The sequence below is a fragment of the Microtus oregoni genome, unplaced genomic scaffold (assembly GCF_018167655.1).
Source record: "Microtus oregoni isolate MIOR12 unplaced genomic scaffold, Mior012 000038F_ref0000394, whole genome shotgun sequence".
Lineage (NCBI taxonomy): Eukaryota > Metazoa > Chordata > Mammalia > Rodentia > Cricetidae > Microtus > Microtus oregoni.
Window position 1 is genome coordinate 404357 of NW_024543097.1, and position 26346 is coordinate 430702.

The 26346-nt window shown below is 43.9% G+C and overlaps 2 protein-coding genes across 2 annotated transcripts in view; one reads left to right on the forward strand and one right to left on the reverse strand.

The window, feature by feature from the left end:
* Positions 1-8190, forward strand: part of Zdbf2 (zinc finger DBF-type containing 2) — a 32288-nt gene extending 24098 nt beyond the window's left edge. Inside the window, exon 3 of the mRNA XM_041631743.1 lies at positions 340-8190. Coding sequence (XP_041487677.1) covers positions 340-7645 — 7306 coding nt within the window. The 3' untranslated portion in view covers positions 7646-8190. The remainder of the gene's footprint in view (positions 1-339) is intronic.
* Positions 8191-23787: 15597 nt separating this feature from the next.
* Positions 23788-24789, reverse strand: LOC121433498 (glyceraldehyde-3-phosphate dehydrogenase-like). The gene has a single exon (XM_041631948.1). It carries the CDS (start codon positions 24787-24789, stop codon positions 23788-23790), a length of 1002 nt encoding a protein of 333 aa, XP_041487882.1.
* Positions 24790-26346: the final 1557 nt, after the last annotated feature.

Consider the following 26346-nt stretch of genomic DNA (forward strand, 5'->3'; position numbering starts at 1 on the left):
GGTATCAAACCCAGGGTCTTGCACATACTTGGCAAGCGCTTTACCAACTGAGTGACATCCTAAGTCTCTGGGTCAAACTTTGCGACATTTATTGTGATAACTGAAAAATGGATACAGGGATTCATTTACATTTCTGTATGTTCACAAGCCATTTGTTTATGAAATAGCAATTGGTGGACTTACTGCGTCTTCTATACCAGTTAACATCCTAAAGTGTACAATCTGGAGTGATTATTTATGTTCTTTTTTCACTAACAATGATCCATACTGGAAAATAATACCATGAATTCTAAGCAAAAAAACTAAGGTATTTTAATGTTTTTTCCTCATTCATTTTAGCTCTGCACCAAATGAGGCAGCAGCAGCAGCACCACCACCACCAGAAGCAGCAGCAGCACCAGCAGCAGCTGAGTCACCGGAAGTGATTGTTTTGGATGATTCGGATGAAAAGGAGGACGACAGTGAAGAGAGCAGCGGAGAGATGCTCTCCGAGGATTCGGAATCTGTGGAAGAGATAGAGTGTAGGCCTGGCACTTCTCAGGAATGTGCAGAGGTTCCAGTTCGACCATCGGTTATTCAAAGGCTGGAGCGGGGGCAGCAGCAGTCCTTGGAGTTGGCTCGTAGGGTTGAGAGTGGTGTGAAAACAGTAAATGCAGTTGGTGGTGTTCAGGCTACAGCTAGAGGAGAAGGGTTAGTGCGTCCCCCGGTGATCTGTAATGCTCCTGCCAGCTCTTTGCCTAGAGGCTCTGTCGAGAGACCAGTTGCAGCTAACAGTGTTCCCCGGTTAGCACTGGCAGTGGCTTCAGATTCCTTTCCAGCTTGTGACGCAGAGAACCTTGACACATACTTTGACCCCCCAGATCAGGGCTCTAGCAATTCACAGTCTCGACCCAAAGCAAAAGATCCAAAAAAGAAACCTTTAAGTATTAATTTAGACAAATTGCTTGCACAGAGAGATCTCAGAGCTAAGGGTGCGTCTTTTTCCCCTGTTGTACGAGTGCGTGAGCTAACAGGTGCCGAGCTTTGTTCTCTGAGAGTTGAGTCGTCTTCTGAGTCAGGGGCAGGCGCAGTAAGAAACCTCAGTGAGACTGACACACCCTCAGATGCAGCCCGTGAAGGTGCCATTCCAAAGCGTCGTGAGGCATCTCGTTCAAATGTAGTTCATCCCCAAGAAGAAGCAACTTGGGTTCTTAACAGGCCATCACTTCTGAGACAAACGTGCTTGGTGAGTTCTGAAGTGCAGCTCGATCGTGGCTCTCTTCAGCCAGTACCTGGTCATTCCCAAGCTGCCGTAAATGACTTAAGTCATTTGGAGGAAGAGGAAGAAGAGGAGGAGGAGGAGGAGGAGGAGGAGGAGGTTGACCTAGAGTATGAGAGCTATGAGTCTGGAGGTTCTGACATGAGTTTTGATTGTGCGTCCTCTTGCCAGTCACCGAGTCTGCTGTCTGAACTGAGCCCTATAGAAATAAACGAATCAGAAGAAGCGCAGGCTGATGTCCAGCCTAATGATGAAACACCTACTGTTTCCGGAGCAACTTCCGGTAATGGCAGCAGTTCCCGTCATGGGCATACCAACCGTTCTCAAGTGATCACACAGAACACACGGCTCATCCGTTTGGTTGATGAAAGCTACGAGTCTAGCGGCTCTGAAGTGAATTTCGATGGCGAGGACTCTCTTCCGTCCACCAGTCGCGGTCCCCCACTGCTGGCGGCAGCAAACCTTCCTACACAGATGGCTGTCCACTTGGTAGACAGCTATGGAAGCGGCAGCTCTGAACCATGGGAGGATTCTGGGTCCTCAGCTGATGAGATTCCAGCAGCAGTGGGACAACAACAACCTCTGCAGGCCACCCATGCACACCTGGTTGATGAGAACTATGGGTCAAGTAGCTTCAGTTCTGATAGTGATGCGGCTCCCCAAATGCCTGCTCAAGAAAGAAGCCCGAGAGGCAGAGATGCCCAACAGCAAGATGAACGCCAACCCAGCAGTGCTGGTGCACGTCCTGAGCATGATGAGCCCCAGAGAGAAGCAGAAGAACTCAGTGTTCCCAGCCAGAGTACCAGCCGTGGAGATATGAACTGTGAGTCTCATGGTCCTGAAATGGGTTTTCTTGCTGATGCTCAATTAGAGGCTGACCAATCTCCAGTAAACCCTGAGGACATAGATGTTGACCTAGAGGATCAGAGTGTTCACTCTGGCATTTCTAATCTAAGTTTTGATTCCCATGCTTCTTATCAGTCAGCTAATGATGAACCTCAAGGGGCTTGGGATGAAGTAAATCTTGATGAGTTAAATGCTGACATGGACGCTAAGAGCTGTGCCTACTCCAGTTCTGAGTTGACATTTGATTCCGATTCCCCTCTTCTGTCAGCTACTGAGCATTCTCTGCTGGATGCTGAAGGACTGAACGAAGATGACTTTGACCTGGACGAAGAGAGCTGTGTGTCAAGTAGCTCTGACATAACTTTTGATTCCGACATTCCCGATGACTCAGTAGCTGACCAACTTCGAGTAGCTGTTTATGAGGAGGAACCTGTTGATCTGGAAAATAAGAGTTATGAATCTTGTGTTTCTGAAATAACATATGATTCTGATATTCCTCTTCATTCAGGAAACGATCACCCTGAAGTAATCATTCAGGAAGAAGAAAGCGCTCCCTTAGAAGGGAAGGATGACAACCCCAGTGGTTCTGAGATATGTTTGGATTCTAATACTAATTCTAATACTAAAAAGACAAATTCTCCTAAAGAAGAGCAGGTACACATACAACAAAAGGAAAATGAGCCTACTGATTCTGAACTAAGTTTTAATTGCGATACTCCTCACTCAAAGCCTGGATGTTCTGAAGATCCCATGACAGTTCGTGTTTCTGAAACAGGACTTGATTCTCATACCCCCTTTCAGTCAGTCATTCGCAAAGGTGAAGTAACTATCGAAAATGTATGCCCTCAGCAAGAGACGCATGCTCAGTTGCCAAGTCAAAGTGCAGAATCTCATTCTGAAATCAACTCCGCTTCTTCTGCTTCTCATCCAGTGGCAGAACCTTATGTAGGGAAGAAAGCCAAGAGAAAGACGAAGCATCTGGAGGAAGTCAGGAGTGACGATGAGTACAGCGACTGTCAGCCAGCTACTTGGAAAGGGGACCATGTTGACTCAAAAGATGAAAGTACTGAGCCTAGAGGAACTGGAGGAAATCTCAGTGCTACTGGTTGTCTTGATCCAGACATCAGCCAACCTCAGCTAGCTGTGAACGAAAACCATGTTGAACCGGAAGACACAAACAGCAGACCTGGTGATTCTGAAGCAGATGCTGATTCTGCTGGCCACTTTGACTCACTGTCTCAAGAGGACGATGTGATGACAAAGATGAACGAGTGGAAAGAAGAGGCAAAGGTTCTCGAAAAGAAGATCAGTGAACTTATCTATTCAAAACTAATACATGATTCCACTGCCTCTTTTCCTTCTGCAATGGATCAACTTGAACTAGCTCTTAAACAAATAAATCTTGATAGTACCGATCAAATGTCCTTGGAAAACAACAGCCAGGATGCCAGTTCTGCAACAAACTTGGATTTGGATGTCTCCGTTCAGTCAATAGCTGAACCACCGGAAACAGCTGTTTTGGAGCCTGAACACGCTGAACTTGAAGGTAGGAATCACGGGTCTCGTGATTCTGAAGTAAGCTGCGATCCTAACTACTCTGTCCAGCCGGAGGCTGACCAGCACAGTGACAGTCATGAAAACAGAGGTCAGATGGAGAAAGATGACCTGGAAGGTGAGGGGGATGAAGTGCAGGGTTTTGGAGTCACAAGTGCTTCCAGTGTCCCTCAGTCATTGGCTGGCCAAACTGAAGTTGAAGTAGTTGAGGAGATCAGCTGCTGGGAAGACTGCGGTGATTTGGAAGATAACACTGTTGAATCTAGTGAAACAATAAACTTCCATCCTGACGAACCGCTCCAGTCTGCGCGCAATACAGCTCAAGAGTCTGTTCAAGAAATAAATTTACTGAGGGGACAAGTTAGTCCGCATGATAGTGACTGTGAGCCCTGCGTCTCTGCAGTGGTGCCCATTTCAAATGTCATTTTTTGCTCAGTAATTCAGAAGCCACGACATTTGCCTGAAGCGAGCATTGATCCCTGTGATGGTCCTGAAATGGGTGCTGATCCCAGTGATCCTTGTCAGTCAGTAGCAGGCTGTCTTCAAAAACCTGTCCAGGAAATGAATCTGAAGGAAGACTGTATTTACCTGGAAGATAAGAGCTACAAGCTCGTTGATTTAGAACCAACTTACTACCCTGATGATCCTGTTCAGTGTGTGACAGCTCCATCTGTGGACAGTGTGTCTGTCAGAGAAGTAGACGTGCAAACAGAGAATCAGAATGATGTAGAAAATGAGGCCTTTCAGCCATATTGTTCTGAAGCAGTGTGCCGTTCCGGTTCTCATCTGCAGTCCGACGTTGGCCTACCTCCAGTGTTTTGCGGAGAAGCAGACCCCGAGAGGAATGAGCTTGTCACAGCGGGGTCTAGCGAGCCTGCAGTGCTGTACGACTCTGATGTGTCTTTTCAGATAGTAGTTAACCAGCCTCAAACGTCCGACGGAGAAGCAGAATCCCCACAGGTGGTGCTGTTGAATGTTGTGCCCAGTGACAGTGATTGTGACCGGGAAGTCATTTCTGATTCAAATATTTCTCTTCAGCTAGAAACCAATGATACAAATACAGATTCTGCTGGGCCTGCAGCAATGGGAAGGTCCTACTGTAGATTCTGCCGTTGTTATTATGAAGCCTCTCAGTCAGCGACAAATCAATCCAAGGAAAGTTTCAGAATAATAAATCGGAACAACGACTACATTATTCTGGGAGATCCCACTTGTCCGTCTTGTGGTCATGAACTCAGTTTCCCTGCTGATTCCTCTGATCAGCCCTCTACCAGCCAGTGCCACGTGTCTGACCGTGTCTGTGCTGCCCCAGAGGAGCAGAGCCCCCAGCCTCACTGCTCTAGCAGAAGCTGCAGTCTGGAAGATACAACTCGGCCAGTGATTTGCCAGCCGCAGGAACCAGCCCAAGGCCCCAGTTTTTGGGACGTTCCAAGAAATGTTGCCTTTCGAGACAGGAGCTGGGCATCAAGCAGTTTTGCAGCTCGGCATGCTGCCCGTGCTGTGTCGGTGATCCGCCCGACCACTGTGAAGCACATCCCTTTGAAGATACCAGATGCAGATCCAGAACCCGAGCGTCGTCGGGCTGATGGACCTGATCCGGACCCTGACCAACCTCAGCCTGCTAAGAAAAGCCGCGACCTTAAGAAGGTAACTTTTGACATGAGAGTAACCAAGTACGAATATCTACCATATCCTTGGTACCCAGAAGAGTATGCGCAAGCGTATGCAGAAGAGTATGCACGCGAGTATGCGCAAGTGTATGCAGAAGGGTATGCACGAGAGTATGCACAAGTGTATGCACAAGGGTTTGCACAAGGGTATGCACAAGAGTATGCTGAGGGGTATGCACAAAGGTATGCACAAGCGTATGCACAAGAGTATGCACAAAGGTATGCACAAGCATATGCACAAGAGTATGCACAAGCATATGCACAAGCGTATGCACGAGAGTTTGCACGAGAGTATGCACAGGGGTTTGCAGGAGGGAATGCACAGGAGTATGCACAAGAGCCTGCACAGGCACCTGCAGGAGGGAATGCTCAGGAGAATGCAGAAGGGAATGCACAGGCGCCTCCACAGGAGAATGCAGAAGGGAATGCACAGGCGCCTCCACAGGAGAATGCAGAAGGGAATGCACAGGCGCCTGCACAGGAACATGCAGAAGGGAATGCACAGGCGCCTGCACAGGAACATGCAGAAGGGAATGCACAGGAGTATGCACAGGAACATGCAGAAGGGAATGCACAGGAGTATGCACAGGAACATGTAGAAGGGAATGCTCAGGAGTATGCACAGGAACATGTAGAAGGGAATGCTCAGGAGTATGCACAAGAACATGCACAAGGGAATGCACAGGAGCCTGCACAGGAACATGCACAAGGGAATGCACAGGAGCCTGCACAGGAACATGCACAAGGGAATGCACAGGAGCCTGCACAGGAACATGCACAAGGGAATGCAGAGGAGAATGCACAAGAGTATGCAGAGGAGCATGCAGAGGAGCATGCAGAGGAGCATGCAAAGGAGCACGCAGAAGGGGATCCTAATGAACTGGTTCATGAAGCCTCACCTCAAGTCCCTCCGCCATTTGTTGAAGAAACTCAGTCGCAGGTGAGCGGAGATGAGGCGGAAATACACACACAGGACTTTCACGGTCATCTCCACGGTTACTACCACGGTTGCCCCGAGACCGAGAGGGGCGCCGCTTCGGTTCACGCCGCATCGGTTCACGCCGCATCTGTGCACAGTGAAGGTGACGCTGGAGACGCCGAGGACAAACCATCCTGTGCCCCCGCGGAGGGCCGCAGTGTGGCTTCTCAGAACCGGGTGGAAGGAGTCAGGCCTGGAACCCAAGCAAGTCCTGGGAAGAAAAGAAAGATGGCCGGACAAGAGGGAGAGTTGCCGAGAAAGAAGCATTTCTACTATGACAGCCAGAGAAAGGAAAAAGCCCCGAGTGGGAGCAGCGAGTCGCCTGCAGCCCCGACGGCGCCCGTGCAGCCCAATTCCTTGGTCTGCATTTTCTCCTCTCTGTGTATGACGGAAGGTCAGTCTTTGAGCCAACCTAAGGCGAAGCCTGACAGCGACGGGGCCTCGCAAGCCGCTCCCAGCCGTCCACCTACGACAACCGTGATTAATGCTCCGCAGAACCCGATGGGACCGTACGGTGACACAGCTTGGAGAGTTGGCGGGGACCCCGGTCAGAGCGGCGCCAGCGCCAGCACCAGCGCCAGCACCAGCAGGCCGAGCGTGCCTTCGGCATCCATCATGGTAGCGCCCAAGAAAAGAACGATTCAAAGGTTCCTCGAGGATCAGTCTGCATCTGCAGAAAAGCCGGCTACGGGCGCTGCTGAAATTCCTGAAACTCCCGATGCTAATTCCCAGCAGACTCGTTTGAATCGTGACAGTGCCAAAATGTTTCTCAAATCAATCAAAAAGGAGCTTTTGGACAGTAAAAATCAAAAGAAATTTTGGAAAAAGAAGATGGCAGCTACACATCTCAAAATGTGTTTACTCAAAAATGCTTACAAAACAGTGGTTCTCCGGAAAAAATCAAAACTAGCTTCAGAAAAACTGGCTATGTGGATTCAGCTGAAAGCGAACGATATCCTTAGGAAGTACGGTAACAGAGGCCCTGGTGTGCGCAGGAACCGACAGTCAAAGACTGTTCTTATTCGAAAGCAGCTGAGGAAGAAGAAGATGGTCGCCAGGAAGATAAAGGAGGTCAAGAAAGCAGCCGAAGAAGCGCGCTCCCGGCTGAGCCTCTCCATCAGCCCGGCCGTGCCTGAAGAGCCCCAGCCAAGCACCGCTGCAGGGCCCGCTGAGCTGCCTGCCAGTCTTCCCGAGGCTGCAGGAAGAAGGCGCTACCGGAAAAAGTACTACCGCAGAAAGAAGCTTCTTCCTGTGAGAGAGTATGACCTGAGAAGCTCAAGTTCCGCCTCCTGCTCCGACAGGATGGTGACGCGGCTTGCAAGCAAGTCGAAGCAGTGAGGCCAAGTGAAAGCGTAGCCGAGCGACATCAGTCCTTCACTGGACGGAACACCTTTGGACTCCTGACCTTACACTATTTTGCTACAGATATTATTTTTCAGAGATTTTATATTCATTTAAAATTAGTGTTTAGGGTCCTTTTTTTTTCTTTTAAAGATTTAAAAGCAAACTTTGTCCCGTTTCTGTGGAAGAACTTCACCTTAATTTGTCTTATAATTTAGCACAGTAGATAGAATTTTTTCTCTTAACTCATGTTCATATTCATCTCCTCTGAAAACCTTTCGTGCCAAAAAGTTATAACACTGCAAGAATGGACACAGCAAACTTATCAACGCCACCTTTAAACAAATGGACAGATATCTTCTTAGTCACCATGCTTCCAAGTCGAATCATCACAAGGATTCGGACTGGATAAATCAAACAATGACACTGTGCTTTCTCAAGTTTTGAATGTGATTGACTTGAATGATCACAAAAATATATTTTTTCTTCTAAAGGCATTCCATGAAATAATTATTTCATCCAGTTTTTAAGTGCCTGGTGATTTTTATAGACAACAGGAATTCTTTCTCCTTCATTTACATTGGACCTGCAAGTCTATAGCTTTCCTCAGTTACACACACACACACACACACACACACACACACACACACGCACAGAGAGAGAGAGAGAGAGAGAGAGAGAGAGAGAGAGAGAGAGAGAGAGCTGCTCAGTGTTATTAGTAACCTTATACGGAAAAAGATTTTACTGATATGACTAGACTTTTAAACTACCTTTTCCTCTTTACTGGGTAAATTTGTCATCTTACTAATATTTCAGATATTTTAACGTACCGAACTGAAGCTACTGATTTGATAATAGCGTGTCGGCTGGCTATTAATTGTCATTAGTGAAAAACTTTAACATTTCAGAAAACTTAAACTAGTAACTTAACTGAATGGAGACCCATTTTACAAGTGAAAAACAATTTATACATCAATCAGTTTATCTTAAACTATCTAGTTATCTTAAACTAGGTAGCTCAAGGTTAAACCAATTTGACGTTTTTTCTTAAGCAGTTCAGATAAAAGATGCTTTGACACCGTGCGAGCCTCAGGTACTCGAGAATATTCCTTTAAGGGCATTGACTGAGCTGGTGCAGATGCACCCTATCTCTTGTTCAGTCAAGACCTTGATCTTTCTCTGTCATTGATGTTACAAGGAAACACAAAGTTTCCCTTTATTGTGTAACTACTATACTTAATTGAAACTAGAGTCAGTGTTAAACTGTATCTTGATTTCAGAAATAGAACTGTGTTACCTTAGAATTAGTGAAATATCAATGTGATTTTGTTTCAGGGGCCATTATTTAACCTGTGAGTTGTTAATGGTGATAACTATTGTCATATCTTTACTTCTAAATATAAATGCTAATTATATTGCAGAGTGGACAAATGTGTTTTTTTAGTTGGCAAGTAACCTGTTTAGTTTCTTCAACCTTGCCTCCTTAGATACAAAAATTTTTATTCCCTTAAAAAAAAGCTCAATGAGACACTAGTTTTTTTTGTTTTTGTTTTTTTAAAAGAAACAATCATCAAATTTGAATTAAGGAAGACAACTCTGTTTAAAAGTGAGAGTTCATACCAATAGCCCAGCACGTAATTATGTCAGATCATGTCTATCATGATGATGTTCTGCAGTGAGGATCATTCTTAAAGTTCAAGTTCAAAGCTGTTACAGTTTCCTTCATCAAACTGGAAACTCTTTTAAGTACCATTTTAAGGGAGAGCAAGGAAAAGATTCCTATGTAGAATTCTCATCACCCAAATATAAAATGTCTGCTACAGAAATGATGGTTCTCTTTAATACTTCACAAGTGTTTATTACATTCTTATAAGGAATATTATTTTAGGCCAGCTTGGAAACTTGAAATTATAAAACTTGTTAAATTGGAAGTGAATTTTTCAGAGTTTGATAGGATGCAAGATGTGCCCCTTTATCTACATAAATGTTAATAATTTTCAGGCTAGGTTGAAACAATTGGTTATTTTGTGTAGTCAAGAGTGCATTATATTCTTTTAATAGTGGTACATCAAGATTACAACCATAAATGAATATTTTGTTAATCTTGCTCTTTTCCGTATTGTGAGTAGCTTTGTACTGTAGTTGTCCTGGTGTGTGCAGTGTGCAGTGTTGTGTAACGAGTGGTTTTGCATTTGTGCATTGAAATTATTTATGTAGTTAGGACTTTGCGTAACCCCCCCTTTTTTTTTTGCTTAAAGAAAGGCTATATTTAAATATTCAAATAATTATATATTTCGATGTAAAACTAACGTGAAGACTGATGTATTTTTTATAATGCAGTTTAAAGTGTAAGCTTCTTTTAATGTTACCAAGATAAATTTATTAAATATTGAAATTTGTGTGTACTCTCTCCTCATGTTAGAATCTTTTCCTGGAAATATTTAAAAAGAATCACAGAGTAACCAAGTCTGTAAACTCTGTAAAAGGCCTGAGAGATGATAAATACGAGAGGGCAAATGTTGATGCTGGCGAGAAAATAGTCTAACCAAAGACGCACAGCTTGTGCTCAAATCAGTAGTTATTTCAAAAGACTAAACAAGCACTACCTTGCCTGGTAAAGTGATGGGGCAGCTGACTTCGCTTGCGCCCCTGTCCTGAAAGGAAAGGAAGACCCCACACCTTCCATTTGTCCTCTCTTGTAGCTCCATGGCACAGGACAGCGGTGATGGGTGACGTGGGCGACATGGGAGACAAGGGAGATAGCTGGGTTTGACTTTTACAGAATTAGGTGTTAGAATGAGAATTATCTTAATGAGAAATCACTTTTTAGTAAAGGACCTTTATGTTTAGAATTATGGAATTACAGAATTATACACCAAAATGCCAACTTGAGGAAATGGAAGGAAAGGAGATTTAACGTTTCCTCGTCTCTTATTCGAATGAATTCAGATATTAAGCGGGGGAAGGAGAGTTTAAAACATTTCCCTATGTCCTCATACTTTGTATGTGTAGACTTCTAAGTATTTTAAGCCATGGGCTTTGTTTTTAAAAAATTATTTGCTTTGAATAAGGATCAGGTTCAGGATGAAGTAGTTTCTGTTTCTGGGTCTTTACGTTATTTCTAGGTTTGTTTGTTTATTTTAATAAACTTTACACCCGGAAAGCAATTTATTTACCAGATTTGTTACTCCCAAATTTTGTGTATGTACATATTGAGCCCTTGTTGAGTCCAGCACATTTTCCTAAGCTTTAACTATATTTGGGAGCCTTGCTGGAGTCCGTAGCGATTACTATGAAGTGAGAAAATTGAGGCATAGAGTAGTTAAGGCCATCTCGTCTAGTTTCTCCTTTGTTTTGTTTCCCTCTGCATAGTTCATGGAAATGGTACCTTTATGTTAGTCTTTATGTTGGTTTCTGTTTTGTTGTTGTTTTTTGTTTTTTTGGTTTTTTTTTTTGGCCTTGTTTTGTTTATCATGATTAGGTTTTTCTTGTGTTTGTTTGGTTTTGAGAGTCTCCTATGTTATAGCATGCTGAATATTTTGGGGTTTTTAAAATTACTTTTTAGCAGTTAGTTTTAAATTTACTTAAATTTTTATTTTTTTCATTTATGCCTCTGAGAGTTTGAACCCAGGGCCTTGTGCGTGTGAATCAAGCACTCTGCCCTTTTGTACCTCCCGGCTCTCAGAGAGTTTTTAATGATAGCACTGCCAGAATCTTTGTCTCCTGTCGGCAAATGAGAAAGCCAGCGTGAGAAAGCCTTCATGGCTCCTCTTTATTTTCTGATTACTTCTCAAATTCAAGACTGGATAGCGCGGTTGCCGTTTGGGGCGTTTGTGTGGCTCAGTTGAGTGGTGAATGCCCCCTCGACCTCTCCTTTTCCTGGCATTCTTTTCCCTGTGCTCAGTTTGCACCTTGAGCACCCCCACACCTCCTCGTGCTCTCAGTCCTTTCATGAAGGATTGCTTACAGGTAGCTGAAATCTGAGAATGAGAACCACCAAATTGCTGGTTTTAATCAGATGTGCCCCAGAGCCAGGGACTGTGTTGGCGGCAGCTTCTTGGTTAAGTTGTTCTGCATATTTAGATACCGGCAAAACCGGGAAATCAACATTGATCTCATTTATCATCTCCGCAGACCTTATTAAAATTTTGGAAAATTGCTCAAAATGTCCTTTGTAGGTCCTGGATTTGATCCACAATTGTGGACTTTATGGGTACTTCATTGGTTTCCTGGGTGTGGAGCAGTTTCTCGCCTGTCTGTACTTGGTAGCATGGCATTTTGAAGGTACTGGTTTATTTGTGGAATATCCTTGAGTTTGAGCTTGTCTGATGTTTTCCTTTGTACCCTATGCATATTTAGAATTCTGTGTTCTTCTCAATGTGTATTAACTGAAGCCATGTGACGTAAGTTTGAATAAATGTGGTGATAGCATATACCCTGCATTTGTCTTTATTCTATGGGAAAAGTCTTTGGAAAACACAGAAGTGGGGTTCTGCATCTCATAGAGGTTTTTCAAAAATATACACGTAAAATTTTCTTATATCTCTGTGTGTGTTCTGATCTCTCTCTTTCTCTCTCTCTCTCTCTCTCTCTCTCTCTGTGTGTGTGTGTGTGTGTTCTGATCTCTCTCTCTCTATCTGTGTGTTCTGATCTCTGTGTGTGTGTTCTGATCTCTCTCTCTCTCTCTCTCTCTCTCTCTCTGTGTGTGTGTGTGTTCTGATCTCTCTCTGTGTCTCTGTGTGTTCTGATCTCTCTCTCTGTGTGTCTCTGTGTGTGTTCTGATCTCTCTCTCTCTGTCTCTGTGTATGTTCTGATCTCTCTCTCTCTCTCTCTCTCTCTCTTTCTCTGTGTGTGTGTTCTGATCTCTCCTCCCTCCTTCCTTCCCTCCCTCCTCTCTCTCTCTCTCTCTCTCTCTCTCTCTCTCTCTCTCTCTCTCTGTGTTCGTTCACATGCGCTTGTGTGGAGGTCAGAGGACAATTTTCAGGAATCAACTTTCCTCCTACCCTGTGGGTTTTAGTGATCAAATTGATACCATCAGACTTGGCAGAAGTTCTCTGCGCTTGGACACCCATCTCACACACTTTCATACAGATAACTTTTGTGCTGATCACTACTGAAAATTTGGTACTACATGCCTGTAGTCCTAGCCATTTGGGGGAGGCTGAGATAGGAGGGTTCAAGTTCAAGGGTGAGCGTGACCGTATAGTGAGACATCCTGCAAACTGGGGCAAATTGTGATGATGGGGACATTCAGGAGGCCCAACCAGGATCATTGAGAGTACAAGGTACAACAAGACCCCGTTTCAAAACAAAATTTCACAAAGAAAAGTTCATAATCATAGAAGACAGATGGCAAGCTTATGTATTTAGTAAATATCATCTCCCACTCCCCCAATATCCCTACGTGCTTGGCCCAACTGTGGGTTCCAAGAATCCAAATGTCTGCTCAACTGTGCTTCTGTGCTGAAATAGGAGTAGTCTTTCCCTGCATTTCTTCAGTCACAAACTTTACCCAGCATAGGCGGAATCATGTGCGAACGTTCCTTTCCATTACTCAGATTAGAGAAACGTGTTCTATAGAAAAGTATCAGCACTCTGTAGTACAAATCCCATGGAGTTTGAAATACTCTATGGGATAATAATGAGATCCAATTTCTTTTCTTAACCCCTGTCCAGTATTTATGCTGAGCGTTCAATATATAAGCCTCCTGTGGATTTGTATTATATGTTACTTAGAGCTCAGCATTCCAGGCTTGAGAAATTGTCTTCTGAGAGACAACAGATACATGGGAATGAAATACTTACTGGAGATACCAGGGCACAGTGGTCATGGTTTTTGGAAGCATGAAGATTCCAGCCCTGCAGCTGGGCCCATTCTGCTAGTGAACTGCCTTGGACTTGAACATGTGTGAATAGAAGAATACACTACATTTACACAATTTCTACTGTCTCACTTGTCTACAGGATTTCCCACAGCTGATCAATACATGAATGGATTTAGCATCAGTGTTATATTCACAATAAAATACTATACAACCACACCCCCAAAAAATTTACTTAGGACAATTTGGGTCAACTTGGGGAACATTATTCTAAATGAAGTACGACAATGCACATAAACCAATAATAATCTCACTTTTGTGTGGGATCAAATGGGTAACTCAAAAGTGGAGAGGAGAGCCTGATTGGGGGGGACAAGGAAACGAGAGATCTCTGGTCTGTCACCACTCTATAGGCCTTGGGACCTGGAAGAATGGAGCTGATGAACAAGGCTGACTAAAGTCTCCTGCGATAGCCGGTGGTCATGGCTGCTCTGTGGTCATGGCTGCTCTGCAGGAAACTCACTCCCAGCCACTACACCTGGGGGTCGGGGGAAGGCGCGAAAACACACTTCAAGAACAATTCCATGTTCTAAAGAAACTGGGGTCACAAGACTCTTGGGGTTTCCTCACAAGCACTCAGAATTCTCACAGGACTCCATTCCTGGACCATGTTCCAACACTGTTCTACAGGTATAAGGGTACAATCAGGAGAAATACAAGGTCATGATTAATATATATTTCAAAACTGAATGATTTGTTTAAATGCTCTCACTACAAAGAATATCTGAGGTCATGGGTATTGTTGCTCTGATCTTTCTACTACAGAGATAAAACACTATCATTTTTTTTTACATCAAAAATTGTTAGTTAAAACAAAAACACAAACCAATCTATACTTAAAGTGATTAAAATTTGTATATAACCTACACCTCAACTAGGTCTACAAATAATTCTTTCCTAATGCTTGTCTCCACGTCTGTGGCCACAAATTTAGTTTAGAATATCATCTCAGAAATATTTATTTATTCCCAAGAGTCTGGAGCTTCTGGAATGTTAGAATGAAGACCTCTGTAAATAGGTCTCCTCAAGAACAACGACAAAACTGAAAGGTTCAGCCGGCCTTTTTCGGTCTCTAGAAACTGGAGACCTGTAATACTATAAGGGATGTGAAGGAAAATCTTCCAAGTCCCAGGGATGTGTGACTGACAGTGTTTGTGAACTGCTCACATTACAAATCCAGCTCCACTGTAGCTTTGGACCAACAAATCTTGCATTTTGTTGCTATGAAAACCCGTAGCCTTGTGGCTCCAGAGGAGGTATTACTGTGGGGCCTCTCCAAAATCCTGTCCCCAGAACTGACATTCTGACACGCTTCCTGGGAAAGCCCCACTTTTGAGGGGAGTTCTGTGAGTTTGTCCTGATGAGGAGTGAATTCTCCTAAGCACTGCCCTCAGGTCATTTCTGTTGAACACTCCCTGGAAATTGTCTGACATCCTAACTACCTAGGACAGTGTTACCAGATGAAGCAAACAAGAACCGGTTAAATCTGGACATGTTGGGTCATACATAAAGTGTCAACACGAGAGCTCTGATAATTCCCGGTGATCTATAAGGTTACACAAAGGCTGGATTCATGCCCCCAGAAAATCTAGAGAAGTCCTCATCCTTGTCTGACTGACTAGAGACCCTATTTAAGCAGGAAGCTGGGGCTAAGGCAGAGCTGTCAACTGCCAGAGAGCTGAGGGCAAACGCTGACCACACACAGAGAGCATTCTCATGGGGTATTAGCCCTGACCCTTCATTAGCTGACCACTAAGGTCAGTGATTAGAGAAGCCAATGCATTCACAGTATAGGGAGGGAGTACAGACTTCACACCAAAAGCTCATGAAAATCACTAAACTATCAATAATTTTCAGAGTTGTCATATACAAGATACTAGTTTGGGATCTGGGAATGAGGGTCAGTGGAACAGTGATTTTCTGCTGTGCACAAAGCCCTGGATTTGATCCCCAGCAGTACAGCCTTAATAACTATGCTGCCTATGTGGGAGGGTAGTGGGGGTGCAGTGAGGGGTTTACATGTTCTCCTGTGTACACGCGTGGATGCCAGAGACTACACCGTCTGTCCAGAAAGCCCCAGGATCCTCCTGATTCCACTTCTAGCATCATCATACCCACTTTTTTTTAACTGTGGTAGGATTTGAACTCAGGTCCTAATTCTTGTGCAACAAGCACTTTAACTACAGATTCATCTCCCCAATCCTAAAATACCTATTTTTTTAATTAAAAAATGGAAATTCTCAAACAGTAAACTATGACCATACACAGAAGAAGAACCAGATACAGTTAATAGAAAATGTCCTTGAAGGGTGAACTTGCAATGAAGACAATAAGCCAGATACTATGAATATATAATATATATGATTTATAAATATCCATTTAAAAGCGAAACCAAAAGAAATTATGTGTGAGGAATTTTATTAGTCAGAGTTCTCTAGAGTAACATAAAGAAAGAACGATTTACAGGCTGTGGCCCAGCTAATCCAACAATGAACGGCTGTGAACAGAAAGATCAGGAATCCAGTGGTGGTTCAGTCCACAAGGCTGCATGTCTCAGCGGATCTTCAGTCGATACTGGAATCCCAAAGAAGTAAGCTATAATGCTAGGAAAGGAATGGATTTCCTAGCAAGGTGAGGGCCATCAGCCAAAGAGCAAAAGAGCAAATTAAAGGTGTGTGTCTTCCCACCTCAAAGGCCTGGGTTGGAAGTAGATCACCTTACTTCAAATTAAGTAAGCAAAAAAAAAAAAATCCTTATAGGTGCACCCTCCTCTATTTTGGGGTTTTAATTAATTCCAAATATAACCAAGTTGACAACCAAGAATAACCATCACAGAAAGTATGAAAATATTTTCTCAAAGGATACCAATAAAGAGAAATTAGAAAAAACAAGAAATTGAAATAAAAAAGCCATTAAATACATTTTTTTCTATAAAAGTGTGTGTGTTCAGGAGAGTTAGATAGCTCGGTGGTGAAGAGCACTGGCTGCTCTTCCAGAAGCCCTGGGTTCGGTTCCCAGCACCCACTTGGCAGCTCTCAACTGTAACTCTGGTTCCAAGGATCTGATGCGTCGCACAGACAAACATTTGGGCAAAACACCAATATACATAAGACAAATTAAAAAATCTGTATGTTTTGCTTTTCTTGCTGGTTACAGGGCTCTGGAAAGGTGCAATAATTATGCAAGTATGCGATGCTCAGCTTCACGCCAGATGCTTTTCCTTCTTAACACTTGGTGTAACTTGTACATGTGCACTTCTGTGCGCCTGTTTTCCTCAGCGGCACATAGACTTCATCAAAATTGGCTCAGTCTACTTTATTCTCCAATATTTGTCCAGCCTCTAACAATATCTTCCTGGTAATACATTTGCAAAAACTGTGTTGAATAAATTACTTATGACCAAATTAATGAAGGAAAGGAAATAGTACCTCACAGCCACCCGTAGATATCGTTACCTGATATCAGTGCTCCACACATTAATATCCTTATTTTGGAGGTTGGGAAAGTCACTAGGTGTTTAGATTTGGCTGAGATACCAGCTAGGCAGGGGTGCCCTCTATGCAGGCTGGAGTTCCTGTCCTGTCTACTTACCCCTGCTGAGGGTGGTTGTGTGGTTGAGAACCTGCTCGAATCATCTGCAGTGGGCACACAGAAATCATTATTTTCCTCAGTAGGTTAACCCATTTTTTTTTAAATTTTAGTCTTTTATTTTTCTCTCCTACATTACATCCCAGTGACAGTTTCCCCTCCTTCTACCTTTCCTCCAGGTCCACTACTCCATTTCCTTTTTTTTTTTTTTAAGAAAAAAAAAAAAGAGCAGTCCTCCCAGGGATAGCCACCAAACATGGCCTAACAAGTTACGACAAGACTGGGCACAAACCCTCATATCAAGGCTGAATGAAGTGACCGAATAGGAAGAAAAGGGTACCAAAAGCAGGCTAAAGAGTCAGAGACACACCCTGCACTATCACTGCTGGGAGTCCCACAAGAACCCCAAGCTACATAACCATAAGGTATATGCAGAGGACTTAGCTCAGACCCATACAGTGTCTGTGAGCTCCTAAGAGCCCTGATTAGTTGATTCTGTGGGCTGTGTTCTCAAGTATCCTCAAGTGTTCTCAACCCCCCTAGTGTTTAACTGTGGGTCTCTGCCAAGATACCAGCTAGGCAGGGGTGCCCTCTATGTCGGTCACTGATGACACTGGGTGAGGCACTGATCTATGAATATAACAGAATATCATTAGGAATCATTTCATTGACTTTTTTTTTTTTTTTTTTTTTTTTTTGCCAGTTATGGCTTCTGGCCACCCAGGCAGTGTCAGGTACGGGCTTCCTCTCATAGTGTGGCCCTCAAGTTGAACCAGTCATTGGCTGGCCACTCCCACAAGGTCTACACCCCAGCACATGTTTTTTTTTTTTTCCATTCAAAAATTTTTACTTCCTCCCCTCCTCCCATTCTCCTCCTGCTCCCCTACTCTCCTCCCTCACCCTCCAGCCTTAAGTAAGGGCAGGATACCCTGCCCTATGGAAAGTGCAGGGCCCTCCCCCCTCCATCCAGGTCTAGGAAGGTGTGCATTCATATAGACTAGGGTCCCAAAAAGCCAGTACATACAGTAGAAACAAGTCCCAGTGCCTTTATCGATGGCTTCTCAGTCAGCCCCCATTGTCAGCCTCATTCAGAGAGTCTGGTTTGATCAAATGCTCATTCAGTCCCAGTCCAACTGGATTTGGTGAGCTCCCATTAGAACAGGCACACTGCCTCAGTGGGTGGACCAACCTCTCGCAGTCCTGACTTCCTTGCTCATCTTCTCCCTTCTTCTGCTCTTCAACTGGACCTTGAGAGCTCAATCCAGTGCTCTGATGAGGTTCTCTGTCTCTATCTCCATCCATTACTGGACGAAGGTTCTATGGTTGATATTCAATATAATCATCGGTGTGGCTATGGGACAAGGCCAGTTCAGGCACCCTCTCCTCTACTGCCCAAGAGCCTAGCTGTGGACATCCCCGTGGACACCTGGGATCCCCTCTAGAGCCAAGTCTCTTGCCAACTCTAAAATGGCTCCCTTAATGTAGATATCTTCTTCCCTGCTCCTATATCTGCCCTTCCTCCAACTCAGCCCTCCCACTCCCCCAAGCTCTCCCAATCCTTTCCTTTTACCTTTTCTCTCCCCCTTTCCCCTTCCCCCAACCCCACCCTTACCCCTACCCCCACCCCATGCTCCCAACTTTTGCCTGGTGTTCTTGTCTGCTTCCAATTTCCAGGAGGATCTATATATGTTTTTCTTTGGGTTCACCTTGTTATGGGACCTCCTGAAACTGAGAAGCTTCTATAAAACAGAGGACACTGTCATTAAAACAAAAAGGCATCCTACTGAATGGGAGAAGATCTTCACCAACCCCACGTCAGACAAAGGTCTGAGCTCCAAAATATATAAAGAACTCAAGAAACTAGACATTAAAATTCTAAATAACCCAATTAAAAAATGGGGTACTGAACTGAACAGGGAATCCTCAACAGAAGAAGTTCAAATGGCCAAAAGATACTTAAGGTCATTTTCAGCTTCCTTAGTGATCAGGACAATGCAAATCAAAACAACTTTGAGATACCATCTTACACCTGTCAGAATGGCTAAAATCAAAAACACCAATGATAGCCTATGCCGGAGAGGATGTGGAGTAAGGAGAACACTCATCCTTTGCTGGTGGGAATGCAAACTTGTGCAACCACTTTGGAAATCAGTATGGTGGTTTCTCAGGAAATTGGGAATCAACCTACCTCAGGATCCGGCAATACCACTCTTGGGAATATACCCAAGAGATGCCCAATCATAGTACAAAAGCATTTGTTCAACTATGTTCATAGCAGTATTATTTGTAATAGCCAGAACCTGGAAACAACCTAGATGCCCCTCAATGATAAAGTGTGGAATATATATATATATATATATATATATATATATATATATATATATACACACATTGGGGTACTACTCAGTGATAAAAAACAATGACATCTTGAATTTTGCATCAATGATAAAGTGTGGAATATATATATATATATATATATATATATATATATATACACACATACATACACATTGGAGTACTACTCAGTGATAAAAAACAATGACATCTTGAATTTTGCATGCAAATGGATGGAAATAGAAAACACTATCCTGAGTGAGATAACCCAGACCCAAAAAAATGAATATGGTATGTACTCACTCATTAGTGGACTCTAGCCATAAACAAAGGACATTGAGACCATAGTTTACAAGCCTAGACAACCCCAGTACATCTTGTAGGCAGGACAGATTATCCATCAAAGGTTTTGTGTCTGGGTTGATGTCCCAGTCCCACTGCTAGGAGCCTTGCGTGGTTACAAAGGATGACCAGTTTGGGCTCCATATACCTGTTACTAGGAGACATCACTAGGGTCACTCTTATAGATTACAGGATGTTTCCATAGCACTAGGTTTTGACATCACCCTGATTCCAGCAGTCCCTTCCAGTACTGTCTCCCCCCATTCCTCCCACCCCCTGACAGATCCCTCCTTTTTCCCATCCCAGGCAGCCCCTAGTCCACCCTTGACATCGATTCTATTTCCCTTTTCCAGAGAGATCTGTGTGTGTCCCCCTTGAGACCTCCTTGTTACTTAGCCTCTCTGGGTCTGGATTATAGCATGATTATTCTTTACTTAACACCTAATACCCACTTATAAGTGAGTATATACCTTGTTTGTCTTTCTGGGTCTGGGTTACTTCACTCAGGATGATGTTTTTCTAGTTCTGTCCATTTGCCTTCAAATTTCATGATGTTATTGTTCTTGATAACTGAGTAAAACTCCATTTGCTTTATTTATTCTTTGGTTGAGGGACATCTAGATTGTTTCCAGTTTCTGACTATTATGAGTAAAGTTGCAATGAACATGGTTGATCAAGTGTCCCTGTGGCAGAATAGAGTGTCCTTTAGGTATATGATCAACAATGTTATATGTGGTGTGGTTGTTTGAATGTAATTGTCCCGCATAATTTCATAAAGAGTGGTACCATTAGGAGGAGTGGCTTTGTTGGAGTGGGTATGGTCTTGTTACAGGAAGTGTGTCGCTGTAGGGTTGGGCTTTGAGGTTTCCTATGCTCAGGATACTGCCCAGTGTGTAGGTCAACTTCCTATTGCCTCTGAGTCAAGATGTAGAACTGTCAACTCCAACCCCATGTCTGCCTGCATGCTACTGTGCTCCCTGCCATGATGATAATAGACTCTAAAACTATAAGCGAGCCCCCTCAATGAAATGTTTCCCTTTATAGGAGTTCCTGTAGTCATGTGTCTCTTCACAACAATAAAAGCCTAGTTAAGATAGCTGGGTCTTTTGGTAGATCAATTCCCAGTTTTCTGAGGAACCACCATATTGATTTCTATAGTAGCTATACAAATATATATTCCTGCCCTCAATGAAGGAGTGTTTCTCTTACTACATCCTCGCAAGCATGAGCTGTCACTTGTGTTTCTGTTATTAACCATTCTGACAGTTGTAAGTAGAATGTCAAATTAGTTTTGATTTGTATTTCCCTGATGGCTAAGGACATTGGCCATCTCTTTGTTTCTTGACCATTTGAGATTCTTCTGCTGAGATATCTCTGTTTAGATCTGTACCCCATTTTTAAATTGGGTTATTTGTTTTATGTCTATTTTCTTGAGTTCTTTACACATTTTGGATATTAGCCCTTGAATGTGGAGTTCATGAAGATCTTTTTTCATTCTTCAGGCTGCCATTTTGTCCTGTTGTCCTTGGCTTTACAGAAGTTGTTCAGTTTTATGAGGTCCCATTTATTGGTTTTTTTTTTTTCCCTTAGTGTCTGTGGTGCTATTGGTGTTCTGTTCAGGAAGCTCAGGAAGTCTCTTGTGACAATGCATTCAAGGTTATTCTGTACTTTCTCTTCTATTAGATTTAGTGTATCTGTTTTTTTCTTTTCCTTTTTTTTTGAGACAGTGTTTCATTGTGTAGCACTGACTGCCCTGGAACTCACTCTGTAGAACAGGTTGACCTCAAACGGTGTATCTGTTTTTTGATCCACTTGAGTTTGGTTTTGTGCAGGGTGATAGATATGGATCAATTTGCATTCTTCTATATCCTGACATCCAGTTAGACTAGCACCATTTGTTGAACATGCTTTTTGTTTCCATTGGAGCACACAGAAATCTTAAACTTTGGGTCTTTTCATTTTTTAGTTTTATTCCCATTGTCTTATTTTAGGTTTTGCACATACAAAAGTTTCCTTTTATAACAACCATGAAGTTCAAAACTCTTATTAAAAGGCAGAACTAGAAGACATGTTATCTGCTACAGCAAAAATGTACTAACTCCAGTTAGTAATTGTCCACCAAGGCCGGTGTGACCGACAAAGGCAAGGGCAAGACTGGGGGTGCCTCAACTTGAAAGAGAAAAAAGGCCTTACAGATTCACAAGGCCAGGATCCACATGGGGCCTCTAGGGGAGGAACACTAAGACACACTGGTAGCTTTCATACAACCACTTTGGCTATACAGACAAAGGCATGAATCAAAGGGAATCACAGCCTTAGCGAGTTTTTTTTAAATCTATTAGACTATAAGAAGATGATACCAGCTCTTCTGGCCATCATCCATGAGTTTCTCTTTTCCTCTTTAAATAATAAAGAGTTTCTATTTATTCTTTGAGAATTTCATGCAATAAATGTTGGTCATATTCTTCCCTCCCAACCCCAGAGCCTCCCTCACCCTCTACATATCTGACTTCATATATATATATATATATATATATATATATTTTTTTTTTTTTTTAAAAAGCATGAACAAAAACATGGAATCTTGTTGACAGAGATTGCTGTCCTGCTCGGTCCCACAACCAGTCTCAAAGAAAACACACAGAGACCTACATTAATTATAAACTGATTGGCCTATTAGCCCAGGATTCTTATTAACTCTTACATCTTAAATTAGCCTGTGTTAGTGTTAGCCACATGGCTTGGTACCTTTTATCAGCAAGGCATTCTCATCTTGCTTCCTCTGTGTAGGGGTTATGACTGCAGACTCAGACTTTCCTCTTCCCAGAATTCTCCTGTTCTGGTTACCCTGCCTATACTTCTGCCTGGTCACCCCTGTAATGGATTATTAAATGCTACAAGTCCCTGGTAGCTTGCTGCGGGTTGCTGAAAGCAGCCAGTCACAGGGAGGGACGGTGCATGAGACCACCTGGCAGGTCTCCAAAGGTGGCTGGTCCCTGGTGGTAGTGAGCCATGTGGTGGCTGGCTGGCAAGAGACAGACAGATAGGCACACCATGCATATGACATTTAAATATTTAATTATTAAAAAACTTTTCATAACAAAAAGAGACAGTTTGGCTCCTAGCAGCAGCACTCTATTTCCTCCAATGAAGACAGAAGACAAATGGGCACAGAACAACATCCATCTGCAATTCACTTCAACTGCCAAGCGCTGATCACTGGGAAAAACTGCCTTTCATCTAAACTGAAGGTCTCCAGATGTGGACAGAATCACTGGAATCGACAGCCTCGCTGCTCAGGTCAAGGTGGGTTTGTCTTCCTACAGATTTCTTAGCCCACAGGATCTTCTGGAGCCTGGCAGGCCCTGCACTAACAGCAAAAGTCAAATGTGACCTTCAGTGACCAGCAGGACCCTGAGAAGTAGCTCTGGGTGCCAAACAAGTAAGTTCTGTGTCATTTTTTAATCAGTAACTCAAGTAAAATTTTATCCTTCTCAAAGATATCTGATGCAGTCTGACAGCTGAGAGGTTTTGTCAGTTTAAAAGGACAACCTCAATAAACAAATTTCAGATCAAATTTCTCTCTCACGCTGCCTTCCATAGTCTTCAAAATACTTTGCATTGTACAAAAATATCTGTCATAGTCACTCTGACATAAATATGCTACTGTTTATATAATGTATATGTTTAAAACTTAGAGAATTCTCGTGAGTTCCAGGGAACTGAATTGAAGGATCCACTTAAACAGGTCAGATACACCCCCCTCAATTCCCTCCTTCTAAAAAAATTTTTTTAGGGGTGCAATGAACTTTATTGATGGTATTCAAGAGAGTAGGGCTCCCTAAGCCCCCTCCTGCTATTCTGGGGGTCTGGGATGGAAACTGTGAGGGAGATGCTCAGTGTTAAGGGTTAGTTAGGCCAGGGACTGCTCAGCAGCCGAGGACCTCTCTCTTGCTGTGTCCTTGCTGGGATGGGTGGTCCAGGGCGGGCTTCTTACTTCTCGGAGGCCATGTAGGCCATGAGGTCCACCACTCTGTTGCTGTAGCCGAATTCATTGTCGTACCAGGAAATGAGCTTTACAAAGTTGACATTGAGAACAATGCCAGCCCCAGCATCGAAGGTGGAAGAGTGGGAGTCACTGTTAAAGTCACAGGAGACGACCTGGTCCTCAGTGTATCCCAGGATGCCCTTTAGTGGGCCCTCAGATGCCTGCTTCACCACCTTCTTGATGTCATCATACTTGGCAGCTTTCTCCAGGCGGCATGTCAGATCCACGACGGACACATTGGGGGTAGGAACACGGAAGACCATGCCCGTGAGCTTCCCGTTCAGCTCTGGGATGACTTTTCCCACAGCCTTGGCAACGCCAGTGGACGCAGGGATGATGTTCTGAGCAGCACCACGGCCATCTCGCCACAGCTTCCCAGAGGGGCCATCCACAGTCTTCTGGGTGGCCGTGATGGCATGGACTGTTGTCATGAGTCCTTCCACGATGCCAAAGTTGTCATGGATGACCTTGGCCAAGGGGGCTAAGCAGTTGGTGGTGCAGGAAGCGTTGCTGACAATCTTGAGGGAATTGTCATACTTGTCATGGTTCACACCCATCACAAACATGGGGGCATCGGCAGAAGGGGCGGATATGATGACCCTCTTGGCCCCACCCTTCAAGTGGGCCCCAGCCTTCTCCATGGTGGTGAAGACACCGGTAGACTCCACAACATACTCGGCGCCGGCATCCCCCCATTTGATGTTGGCGGGATCTCGCTCCTGGAAGATGGTGATGGCCTTCCCGTTGATGACAAGCTTCCCATTCTCAGCCTTAATTGTGCCTTTGAACTTGCCATGGGTAGAGTCATACTGGAACATGTAGACCATGTAGTTGAGGTCGATGAAAGGGTCATTGATGGCAACAACGCCCACTTTGCCAGAAGTGAAGGCAGCCCTGGTAACCAGGCATCCAATACGGCCAAATCCGTTCACTCCGACCTTCACCATCGTGTCTCTGGAACGAGGCTGGCACTGCACGAAAAGAAGCAGCTGTCTCTAGAACAGGGAGGAGCAGAGCCAAAATTTTTTTTTCCTTAAACTTAACTTTGTCCTCTGTTCTGCCAATACCTTAAATAGGCATAAGAGACACCAGACATTTCCATGCCACCAACACTGGACAGAAGCAAAGAGACCAGCTATGCTAGGATGTGACCAGCACCTAGCCTTCTCAGGTTACCCCACAAATAAGCAGGAAGAAGTCTTAAGAATCCACCGCCCCAATTCCTTTAACTTGCGGTGCCTAACCTCCTGCCTTTTTTATTACAAAAAGAGATGGGAATGTAATGATCTGTCTCTTTAAGAGACAAGCCATGCCCACTTCCTCCCCCATCTGCTGAGGGAAGCTGATCTTCAGCTTCCAGCCTAAGTTCTTCCTCTTTTCCATCTTTTCTCTGAGAGGCAGTTTCCATCTCTCTCTCTCTCTCTCTCTCTCTCTCTCTCTCTCTCTCTCTCTGACTCTCTGTTCTTCTCCCCTTCTCCCTTCCCTTCCACAACCACTAAATAAATATCTAACCTCACTCTGCCTATCCATCCGTCTCTTGCCTGCCAGCTGCCACATGGCTTACTGGCACCGGGGACCAGCCACCTTCGGAGATCTGCCACATGGTCTCATGCGCTGTCCCTGCCTGGGACTGGCTGCTTTTGGGATCCCACAGCAAGCTACTCAGGGATCCTGCAGCAATTTTTAATAATCCATTACAACCCCGCCTATACTTCCTGCCTGACTACTGGCCAATTAGCGTTTTATTAAAACAATGCAAGTGACAGGGTACAAGGCCATTGTCCCTCGGCAACCACTTCTGCGGATGGAGCCTGCCCTGGCAATCCACAAGTTTTTTGTTGTCCCCTAGATACTGGTGAGATATAAACCTTTCTATCTCGTGTATTTGTAATATAAAGACTCTAAAAGCACCCTGTGGCAGTCTAGAATCAGCTGACCCTTTTGGTTTTGAGTAGTCCGTTTTGTTGTATGGGAAAGGGAGTCTATGCAGCTGGAGCTTAGGGTGACCCTTCATCTATGTAAGTAATAAAATGTCTACATCTCAATAGACCTCAAGGCACCAGACTGGTCTAATTGGCTGAATGGCTAATAGCGAGGGAGAAGGTATGGGTGGGACTTTTGGGCAGCGAGGATAAGGAGGAGGAGGAATTTAGGCTGGGGGAAGAAAGGAAAAGAGCTTCCAGGGGCCAGCCAGACAGACATGGAGGAAGCAGGACATACAGAATGAAGGAGAGGTAGAAAGTCCCTAGGCAAAGCACAGATGAAGAGAAAGAGGTTAAAATAAATTGTAAGAGCTAGTGGGACAAGCCTAAGATAAGGCTGAGCTTTCATATTTAATAATAAGTCTCTATGTCTTTGTTTGGAAGTTGGTTGGTAGCCCAAAGAAAAATTCCAACTACAATGCATAAGAGGTATTTTCTTTCCTTTTCTTTTTTTTCTACTGAATTTCAGGGAACTAGTCCATGACCATTATGGTGGGGACCACGGTAGCAGGCAGGTAGACA